The 11,694-nt window shown below is 43.2% G+C and overlaps 1 protein-coding gene across 3 annotated transcripts in view; it reads left to right on the top strand.

Moving 5' to 3' along the window:
• Window positions 1-11,694, top strand: part of DNMBP (dynamin binding protein) — a 94,298-nt gene that overhangs the window by 77,046 nt on the left and 5,558 nt on the right. For all 3 annotated transcript variants that reach the window (XM_079793384.1, XM_079793385.1, XM_079793386.1), the window contains 4 exons: window positions 5,246-5,374; window positions 7,519-7,851; window positions 8,821-9,000; window positions 11,137-11,335. In XM_079793384.1, the coding sequence (XP_079649510.1) occupies window positions 5,246-5,374; window positions 7,519-7,851; window positions 8,821-9,000; window positions 11,137-11,335 (841 nt within the window). The remainder of the gene's footprint in view (window positions 1-5,245; window positions 5,375-7,518; window positions 7,852-8,820; window positions 9,001-11,136; window positions 11,336-11,694) is intronic.

Below are 11,694 nucleotides of genomic sequence, written 5' to 3'. Positions count from 1 at the left end.
TATCCTTGTAGATACATAATTTTCAGATCTATGAGTATATTTAAAAACCAACAGTACTAGATTTTCTGAGCCAAATCAAATCATGACAGTGTAAATTTTGCTAGATGTTGTTAATGTGTGGAAAATATATATTAATGTATGAAACGATTTCCCCATCCCTTGCTAACACACAGTGTTAACAAAATTAAAATGTCTTTAAAAGATAGATAAAAACGTTTAAATTTTGATTTCTTTGAATGATGTTGAGGATATTTTTATGTTTAAGTCATCATTTTTTCAGTGATTTGTTTATATTGGGGGGGGGGCACTTATTTATTAACTTATTAGTCTTTTTCTTACTGATTTGTAGACATTCGAGAAAATAGCCCTATGTCTGAGATAATGGTGTAGAAATATTTCCCCCCAGTTTGTTGACTTTTGAGTTTGCTTAAAGTGCTTTCTTTGTGTAGAAGTTTTTTTTTGTAGTTTAAGTAGATGTTTCTTTCATGGTTTCTTAGTTCTATGTCACCCTTCAAAAGACCTTTACTATTCTGAGATAATAAAAAACAAATATCTCCCCTGTACCAGTACATTTATAATTTCATTTTTTTAAAAAAATATATTTTATTGATTTTTTTTACAGAGAGGAAAGGAGAGGGACAGAGAGCTAGAAACATCGATGAGAGAGAAACATCGACCAGCTGCCTCTTGCACACCCCCTACCGGGGATGTGCCCGCAACCAATGTACATGCCCTTGACCGGAATCGAACCTGGGACCTTTCAGTCCGCAGGCCGACGCTCTATCCACTGAGCCAAACCGGTTTCGGCTATAATTTCATTTTTCAATGTTAAAGTTACTGACTGAGCTGGAATTTACCTTAGTATATAAAAGTTTGAGGTAGGGATTCAACTTTATTTTTCTTTTACAACTGGTTATCCAGTTGTGATCCTCATTTATTATTTATTTATTTGTTTGTTTGTTTGTTTATTTATTTTGATCTTTATTGTTCAGATTATTACAGTTGTTCCTCTTTTTTTCTCCCCATAGCTCCCCTCCGGTTCCCACCCCACCCCACCCCATGCCCTTACCCCCCCTCCCCCCACTGTCCTCATCCATAGGTGTATGATTTTTGTCCAGTCTCTTCCCGCACCCCGCACACCCCTTTCCCCCCGAGGATTGTCAGTCCACTCCCTTTCTATGCCCCTGATTCTATTATATTCACCAGATTATTCTGTTCATTAGATTTTTTATTCACTTGATTTTTATTTATTTATTTATTTTATTATTTTTTTAAAAATATATTTTATTGATTTTTCACAGAGAGGAAGAGAGAGGGATAGAGAGTTAGAAACATCGATGATAGAGAAACATCGATCAGCTGCCTCTTGCACAACCCCCACTGGGGATGTGCCCCGCAACCAAGGTGCATACCCTTGACCAGAATTGAACCTGGGACCTTTCAGTCCGAAGGCCGACGCTCTATCCACTGAGCCAAACCGGTTTCGGCTATTCACTTGATTTTTAGATTCACTTGTTGATAGATATGTATTTGTTGTTCATAATTTTTATCTTTACCTTTTTCTTCTTCTTCCTCTTCTTAAAGAATACCTTTCAGCATTTCATATAATACTGGTTTGGTGGTGATGAACTCCTTTATCTTTTTCTTATCTGTGAAGCTCTTTATCTGACCTTCAATTCTAAATGATAGCTTTACTGGGTAGAGTAATCTTGGTTGTAGGTTCTTGCTATTCATCACTTTGAATATTTCTTGCCACTCCCATCTGGCCTGCATAGTTTCTGTTGAGAAATCAGCTGACAATTGTATGGGTGCTCCCTTGTAGGTAAGTTACTGTTTTTCTCTTGCTGCTTTTAATATTCTCTCTTTGTCTTTTGCCCTTGGCATTTTAATTATGATGTGTCTTGGTGTGGTCCTCTTTGGATTCTTTTTGTTTGGGGTTCTTTGTGCTTCCTGGACTTGTAAGTCTATTTCTTTCACCAGGTTGGGGAAGTTTTTGGTCATTATTTCTTCAAATAGGTTTTCAGCATCTTGCTCTCTCTCTTCTTCTGGCACTCCCATAATTCGAATGTTGGTATGCTTGAAGTTGTCCCAGAGGCTCCTTACACTATCTTCATATTTTTTGATTCTTTTGCTTTTTGCCTTTCTGGTTGGGTGTTTTTTGTTTCTTTGTATTTCAAATCTTTGACTTGATTCTTGCGATCCTCTAGTCTGCAGTTGGATCTCTGTATATTATTTTTTATTTCAGTCAGTGTATGCTTAACCCTTTGCACTTGCTTGCTTTTTTCTCGATTCCTTTATTCTAATGCTAACTGTGTCGAGTCACACTCGACATCCGAGTGCAAAAGGTTAATTTCTAGTTGGTCCTTTTTCATATCCTCGAGGGTCTCACTAAATTTATTGGCCTTTTCTAGAAAATTCTTGAAAAACCTTATAATTGTGGTTTTGAACTCTGTATCCAGTAGTTTGCTTTCCTCCATTTCTTTCATTTGTGATCTGTTTCTTTGTCTCCACATTTTGGCTGCTTCCCTGAATTGATAGAGTGGCTTTGTGTGCTAGGTGTCCTATAGGGCCCAGTGGCTCTGCCTCCCCAGTTACCTGAGGTGGACACTCTTGGTGCACTCCTTTGTGGGCTGTGTGCACAGTCTTGTTGTAGTTAAGCCATGGTTGTTGTTGGTATCACTGGGAGGAATTGACCTCCAGGTCAATTGGCTGTGAGAATCAGCTGTGTTTACGATGGGGGAACTTCTGTGCTGGAGACACCCTTATGAGGCAAGACTTGCTTCAGTGGGGCTTTGGTGCTCACTGAGTCTTCCCCCTGAGTGTGTCCTTTATAGATCTGAGGAGTTGTAATCTGGATGGTCCTACTCTGACCCCTGGGTACACTGGCTCTTGGATCTCCAAGGAGGTGCTAATTTAGCCTCTGCCTGAGGCTACCCAGCAGGAGCTATGGAGAGATCTGCAGATTCCTCTTCTTTGTTTGGGTTTTGGAGGTGCCCAGATGAGGCCCAGCTGTGAAGTAATGCAAGCTGCTGTGGGGCCTTGGGCCTTCTTTTGGATGTTCTGGGTCTCTCTGACTCAGCTGCAGTTTGATAGGTAAGTTTAGAATTGAAGGGACCAGGCCATTCATATGCAAAATCCTCTGTGCACAGCTGGGGTGGGGTGGAGTCTCAGGGTGGAGCAAATAGCAATGGCTTCCCATCATCCCTGCCCTAAGAGACCCTGGGTCTCAGTGTCCCTTGGTAATCGCTGCAAGCACCTCTGAGAGAAAGCCGCCCTCAAGTTCCACCCGCTGCCAGACAGTCTAGTTTCTCCCCGTATGAGTCTGGGTCCCCAGAGTCTCGCCCGGAACTGGAGTTCAGAGCAATCGGGAGCTTGTGTCTCCCTGTGGATTGAAAAAGCCAGCCGCGTACTCAGTTGCCAGCCCTCTCCGTACCTCTGCCTTTACTTCCGCAGCTCCTCTGAGTCTCAGTGTGCTTTTCTCTTCCCTTCTAGTTGTAGAATTTCCACTCAGCCAGTCTTCCGGTGGTTCTGGATGATGTCCGTTTTGTCTTTTAGTTGTAGTTTTGAAGTTGTTGTGCAAGGCGGCAATGCAAGCTGCTGTGGAGCCTTGGGCCTTCTGTTGGATGTTCTGGGTCTCTCTGAACAATGCAAGCTGCTGTGGGGCCTTGGGCCTTCTTTTGGATGTTCAGGTGTTTACCTATGCCACCATCTTGGTTTCGTGTCATCCTCATTTATTGAGTAGTCCCCACTGATTTGAAATGCCCCCTACATTTCCTTTAAATATCAAACTCTCCCTCTTCATATTTTAAAAATGTAATTAGATAAAACTTTTAAGGAGTGCATTGGCTTCAAATGAGAGATTTGACCAAAATATATTGGGACAACTACTAAGTATATATTCCCTTGTCTGAGGACTTTACCCTACAGTTCCTCTATTTGCTACCCCAGTTTGGCTGTTCTCTCTTCATGTTTTCTAAATGTATAGCAAGTATACTAGAGCCCCCAACTCTTAAAAGACTTATCTCCATAGCAACGGGTGGAAGCATTTTGGGGTGGGACACATGTAACATTGACAGCCATTTGATGGGCAGATGGCTGCTAATAGAGGAAATTAAGGGAGAAAATGTTGAAGTTGTGTCGCTGACATAAAACGGAAAAGCCCTGCTAGCAGTAACGTTAGCTAATAGATTGGCGGTTAGAGAGGGCCAGCAAGAACGTAAGCTGAGGGACGTTGACTGTATAATTTGGTCTCCACATTGGCATATGGACTGATATTTTGCAACTTGACAACATCACTTTAAAAGAATAGAAGAGGACATCATATGTCACATTAGTTCCCCCACTCGGGTGGAATTAGAAAGATTCCCCACTTTATCTTTCCAACTAAACCCTGGCTTTATTTATATGTACAGATAAAGGACGTAAAAACAAGAGGTCAAAAATGTAGTAAAATAAAACATCAAATCAATGTATGAGGCACTGAATAGTTTTGGCTTAGGGACTTCATTTACCCTTGAAATATATAAATGGGGTTTTAGATTTTATTTAATTAACATTAAAATAATATGCTTTCCTCAAACTTAAATAAAGAAGGCAAATGCCCATCATTTGTTTTAAATAGCCAAAGAAAACCAACTTGGTATTTAAAAATGGTCGGGATCAGTCAGGAGGCGTTTACTCTGCATTCATTTATTTTTTCATATTTTTGGCATTATTACAGATGGATGCTGCCTTCACATTAATAAGTTACATTGTGTGTAAGGGGGTATTTTTGTAAGGAAAAATCAGCAAGAACCATCAGGAGTGCCAAGTTTGGGTGAAGGAAGCAAGGTTGCATTACCCAGAGGGCATTGGGCAGTTGTTTTTGAGAAGGTGACATCATGAGCCAAGATGCGAAGAGGAGAGATGATTGTTCATTATCACAGTCTTGCAGGAATCATCTTGACTTCAATGTAATTGACTTTTTGATGCATTAAGAAACCCTTAAATTAGGGACATAAGGAAATACAAAAGAGATGATAAAAGCCCTCACCAATTTTCCCATAATTAAAAGTCTTAGGCTTTTCCCTGTGCCCATAAGTCATAGTTTATGAAAATATGCTTGTTTCAAAGCTAAAATGCTACACCACAGAGAAAAAATTTAATTTCGGAACCCTTTTTCCCCCCGACTGCTACCAAGCAATGAATGATGAAGGCTAGCCAGTTCTGTTTGACCTTACTTGCCTTTGTTCCTCACTGGCTCCAGGAATCGGCCTGTGTGAAAGTGGTGGCTGCGGCGAGCATGTGGGATGTGTGCATGGAGAAGGGACACAAGGACTTGGAACAGTTCGAGAAGGTGCATCGCTACATCAGCGACCAGCTCTTCACCAACTTTGTAAGTGACGTCTTCAACACACTACTCACGGCTGGCCCCCTTCCTGGGGCTCTCTCTACCTCCAGCTGACGGAAAGTTACCCACAGAGACACGCTCTGTGCTTTAGGAGTCCTGGCCATCCTCTGGGATATTGGCAGCAGGATTTTATATCCCAAGGATATAAGTTAAAGGCCAGGTAGGACCTATACGTATTCACACAAATGTTTTCGGAGCTTGTGATCAGCCTGTTTCAGCAGACAAAGGAAAACTAGGAAATGTAATCATGGGTCACAATTGATAACGCTGATCAAAAGAAAACAACGATTGGAATGGTAACTTAAAAAGGAATATTTAGGAATTGTTAAGAGGTTAACAAATAGATCTTTGAGATTGTACAAACTACAAAGAAAGTACTAAAGTCCACGTTGCTTCTGAATTCTAAATAGATATCCAGTTTAACCCTAGAACAAAACTGGTTTGAACTGCATGGGTCCACTTATACACAGACTTTTTTCAATGTATACTCTAAACATATTTTCTTTTTCTTATGATTTTATATATATATATATATATATATATATATATATATATATATATAATTGATTTTTTTACAGAGAGAAAGGGAGAGAGATAGAATTAGAAACATCGATGAGAGAGAAACATCGATCAGTTGCCTCCTGCACAACCCCCACTGGGGATGTGCCCGCAACCAAGATACATGCCCTTGACCGGAATCGAACCCCGGGACCGTTCAGTCCGCAGGCCGACGCTCTATCCACTGAGCCAAACCGGCTTCGGCATGATTTTCTTTCTTTTTTAAAATACTTTTTATTTCTTTTTATTGATTTCAGAGAGGAAGGGAGAGGGAGAGAGAGATAGAAACATCAATGATGAGAGAAAATCATTGATCGGCTGCCTCCTTCACGCCCCCTACTGGGGATCAAGCCCACAACCAGGGCATGTGCCCTTGACCAGAATCGAACACAGGACCCTTCAGTCCTTAGGCCTACGCTCTATTCATGAGCCAAACTAGCTAGGGCTCTTATGATTTTCTTAACAGTTTCTTTTCTCTAGCTTACTTTATTGTAAGAATACAGATTATAATTCATATAATATATAAAATATGTGTTAATCGACTATTTGTAAGGCTTCCGGTCAATATTAGGCTTTTGGTAGTATAGTTTTTGAGGAATCCAAAGTTATATGTGGATTTTCAATTGTGCAGAAAGCCGGTACCCCTAACTCCTGCATTGTCCAAGAATCAACTGTATGTGGTATTTGTTTGGTCCAAAGTAGAAAGAAATTGGTAGGGGTTGATAGTGTCTTGGAGATGTCCAGATGGCATGGAGCTGAGGAAAATGTGCACACTCAGAGAACCTACAGGTGTTCTAACATTAGCATTTAAAAAAGTAACGTAGTAAGTACCTATTTTTGTTTTTTATGTGTCAATGCTTTGCGTTCAATGTCTGTCCCGCTGGAATGAATTAAAGAGAAAAGTCCTTTGAAAAATGAGGACATATATTACCAACTAGTTATGATGGAAAAGGGTATTATGGGTGTGAGAAAGTTTTTCTATCCCAGATTTATGTAACAACTAAATCTTAAGTTAAATTCAAGCTACATAGGCATCTGCACATAAGAATTGGTACCAGACAGACTGTCATATCTGGGTTGTAATGCAACCATCATATTAACGTATGTAGTTTAGCATTTGTTATCAACTGAGGAGCTAAGGAGGGATCAGCATATTTTGCACTCTTTGGTGTGTGCACGCTGTTGGGTGCAGAGTTATAAATTAAGAAGTTTTAAAAATATATTTTTTATTGATTTTAGAGAAGAAGGTAGAGGGAGAGAAAGAGAAACATCAGTGATAAGAGAGAATCATCAATCAGCTGCCTCCTACACATCCCCTACTGGGGATCGAACCTGCAATCCGGGCAAGTGCCCTGACTGGGAATCGAACCCTTGACCTCCTGGTTCATAGGTCGATACTTAACCACGCCTGCTAGGCATAAATTGAGAAGTTTTGTGGCGTATGTATATTCATCTGGGATTGGGTAAGCAGGACACTTTGATCTGCATGGGGGTAGCTTGTGCACTAGGAATACAGCAGATGGTCTAGGACATAACAAATACTGAGCAACGTGCCTTTCTTGTCCCTACAGAAGGAGAGGACAGAGCGGCTGGTCATCTCCCCCCTCAATCAGTTACTAAGCATGTTCACAGGGCCCCACAAACTGGTGCAGAAGCGCTTTGACAAGCTGCTGGACTTCTACAACTGCACGGAGCGGGCGGAGAAGCTGAAGGACAAGAAGACTCTGGAGGAGCTGCAGTCGGCCCGGAACAACTACGAGGCCCTGAATGCGCAGCTGCTGGATGAGCTGCCCAAGTTCCACCAGTTCGCCCAGGGCCTCTTCACCAACTGCATCCACGGCTACGCCGAGGCCCACTGCGACTTCGTGCGCCAGGCCCTGGAGCAGTTGAAGCCCCTGCTTTCAGTGAGTCCCTCATTCCTCCACCCCCACCCCCACCCTTACCCCCAGTCCTCCATCCCCACCCCCACCATGGAGAGTTCATCTCTGAAGTTCTCCTGGTGATTTTCTGGACGTGCACAGTAGGGTTGTTTGAGATATTCTGCAAAATAGATAGATTAAATATGTTATTAGGTCAAGCCCATTAGGAATTGGAATTCTTTAACCCTTGATGGTGCCTGTGAAGCCCATGGCTTTTTTAAAAATTATGTTTTTATTGATTTTAGAGAAAGGAAGGGTGAGGGAGAGAGAGAAACATTGATGAGAGAGAAACTGCAATTGGCTTCCTCTGCACGCCCCCTACTGGGGATCAAACCTGCAACTGGGGCATGTGCCCTGACGGGGAATCAAACTCATGACCTCTTGGTTCATGGGTCAACACTCAACCACTGAGGCACACTGGCCAGGCCCGTAGCTTTTAATTTTTATTTTTTGTTGATTCTCAGATGATTTTTTGTTTTGTTTTGTTTTCCTCATTACTTTTTAGAGAAAGAGAGAGTGGAAAGCAGGAAGGGAATGGGGAGGGGGTAAAGAGAGAGAGACATCGATGTGAGAGACACATAAATTGGTTGCCTCCCACATGCACCCAGACCAGGGCCGGGGATTAAACCTGCAACCCAGATACTTTCCCTTAACTGGGAATTGAACCTGAGATGTTTGGGTGCGTGGGCCAAAACTAACCACCGAGCAACACCAGCCGGGCTAAACCCTTGGCTTTTAAATGGTTCTCTTCCCACCCTGCACAGTCCCCAGCAGAGCCAGCCAACGTGCCCGCTGGCAGCCCAGTCCCTGGCGTCGGCTGCCGTGTCAGTAGCTTACACAGAGTGAACTGCCGCTGAACTGCAGCTTCCAGTTGGTTTTACCGAGACTGTCAGCCCGGCATCTTTCATCCGTGTTCTCTCCTTTCCTCTATCTCGCTCTCCCCACCGTCTCCAGTTACTTAAAGCCGCCGGCAGAGAGGGAAACCTTATTGCCGTCTTCCACGAGGAGCACAGCAGGGTTCTGCAGCAGCTCCAGGTTTTCACCTTCTTCCCAGAGGCTCTCCCAGCTACCAAGAGGCCGTTTGAGAGGAAGACCGTGGACCGCCAGTCCGCTCGAAAGCCACTGCTGGGCCTGGTGAGTCGGGAATGAGAGGCGGATGCCCAGCCTAGCTGATAGGAATGCGAACTCTGGAGCTCGACCCCCTGGGTTCAGATCCCGGTACCGACACTTAACTCACTGTACGTCCTTGAGCAAGTACCTTAACCCCTGTGCCTTGGTTTCTTCTTCCCTAAAATGCAGATAATAATTACACTGCATCTTAGAGTTATTATGAGGTTTACGTGAGTTAATATATGTAAAGCACTCAGAAACTTTCTGGCAGTTAGTAAGCACTATATAAGTAAGCTGTTATTGTTATGTTTAGCATCGATGGACTCAGCTCTGTCTCTACAGATTAGCAATTTAATAGGCGTTTAAATACTTTATAATAAATTAAAAAAAGGTTATCGAGTTCTTACCTATGATGTAAGAACTCATTCATTCATGTACTCACTTTTATCGAGCATCACCAGGTGCCTGACAGTAAGCACCTGTAGTTTTCTTATACTTGGTATGAACTTCCAAATGCCCTCTGAAAAGCATACTTGGATTTTTGTCTATACAGTGAAAGGAGTTAGTAGTCTTAGTACTTTGATCAGTTAATGAAGGGGACTGATTTAAGGGTATGTTCATTCTGCCAGGCCTCCCTATTTTTTATCATATATTAGAAGAGGTAATTATTTGATTTACTGCCAAACAGTTCATGGCTAACTGCTTTATTACCTGGAGATATCCTATATAATAAAACCCTAATATGTAAATCGACCAAACAGTGGAACGACCGGTCACTATGACGTGCACTGACCATCAGGGAGCAGACGCTCAACGCCGGAGCTGCCCCTAGTAGTCAGTGCGCTCCCACAGGGGGTGCTGCTCAGCCAGAAGCTGGGCTCACTGCAGCGCTAAAGAGTAGCGAGCCTGGCTAAGGAGCAGAAGCTGGGCTCACGGCTGGCATGAGCAGCGCTAAGGACCCCTCTGGGGATATCTGACTGCTGGCTTAGGTCCACGCGCTCCTCTCCCCCCCCTCCCCCCCCCCCCCCCCCCCGCCGCCGCCAAACCCCCGGGGAGTTGGCAGTCAGACATCCCCCAAGGGGTTCTGGACTGCGAGAGGGTGCAGGCCGGGCTGAGGGGACAACACCCCCCCCATCCTCCCAGTGCACGAATGTCGTGCACCGGTCCTCTAGTGTGTGTGTGTGTGTGTATATATATATATATATGTATGTATATATATTTAAATATATTTTTATTGATTTCAGAGAGGGAGAGAGAGAGATAGAAACATCAATGATGAGAGAGAATCATTGATCAGCTGCCTCCTGCACACCCCACCCTGAGGATTGAGCCCACAACCCAGGCATGTGCCCTGACCAGGAATTGAACTATTCAACCACTGAGCGATGCCCAGCTGGGCAATATATATATATATATATATATATATATATATATATATATATATATATATAATTATATTTATTTGGGTGACATTGGCAGTTATATTTTTTTAAAACTCAATTCTTCCATATTTTGAAAACTTTGGTAAGCTATGCCAGATTACATCAGGTCATGATCTAAAAGACTGAAGACATCTATGTTTAAAGTATTTTTGCCCATACAATCTCATAGACATTAATTTAGATTAGCTTAAAAGGGGGAATCAAATTTATTATTATTTTATCTTATTTTTAAAATTTTATCTTTATTGTTGAAAGTATTACTTATGTCCGCATTTTCCCCCTGATTGACCCCCGAGTTATGCATATATGCATAGAAGTTCTTATGAATATTATTTGTTTATATCGATGGGGAAGTCAGCATGAGGAAAGTCTCGGTTGTTTAGCTTCATACAAAGACGCAGTAATATTAAGTAATATTAGGTATTTTGAGTCTTTGGGTGGCACTTTAGTCTTTTTTTTTTGTCTCAAGATAATAGTAAAACTGTGAGTTAAATTTTCTTAATAGCTGCAAAGGCACCAAGCAAGGCCTAAGGGATCAAGACTTTTACCCGCCCCGTGGACGGACTCCGGCACAGGGGCACAGGCACGCTGACAGGCGCAGGAGCAGCTGGCTGTTGTCGTCCCCGCTCTGAGACTGACAGTGTCGGGATGAAACCCAGCTGCTGGGATAATGGCCGGGAGGCCTTCTGCTGATGGTGTTTCTCATGCTGCCTTTCAGCCAACTTACATGCTGCAGTCGGAAGAACTCCGGGCCTCTCTTCTGGCGAGGTACCCCCCAGAAAAACTCTTCCAAGCAGATCGGAACTTCAATGCTGCTCAAGACCTGGACGTCTCCCTTCTGGAAGGTGACCTGGTGGGCGTGATCAAGAAAAAGGACCCCATGGGCAGTCAGAACCGCTGGCTGATTGACAATGGAGGTGAGAATGTTGGACACCAGATTACTGTAACTCTCAGTGAGGAAGGGCTTTGGGCTGTAGCTGAACCCTGTCTGGGCCGGGAAAAAATACGAGTCTTTGATTAAAAGGGAAAATAACCTTGAAAGTTCTGTCCACCTCTGGAGAGTATAATGCCCAAGTGATTACTGGAACAAACCCCGTCTTCAGTTTTGGTTTTGGTTTTTACAAATTCCAGAGGAGATTCCATTCCTTCCCTTGCAAGGTCTGGCCCTGCTTCACAGCCCCGAGGGCAGTGGGCGCTGCCGGATGGGGCCTGTGCCCTCGCAGCCAGTTCCGAGCAAACCACAACATGAGCGGCCTTCTTCCGAGCTCTGGGAATG

Source organism: Cnephaeus nilssonii (assembly GCF_951640355.1).
Source record: "Cnephaeus nilssonii genome assembly, chromosome: 16".
NCBI lineage: Eukaryota > Metazoa > Chordata > Mammalia > Chiroptera > Vespertilionidae > Cnephaeus > Cnephaeus nilssonii.
The sequence above is the reverse complement of the archived record's forward strand: the minus strand, read 5'-3'. Positions and strand labels throughout refer to the sequence as shown.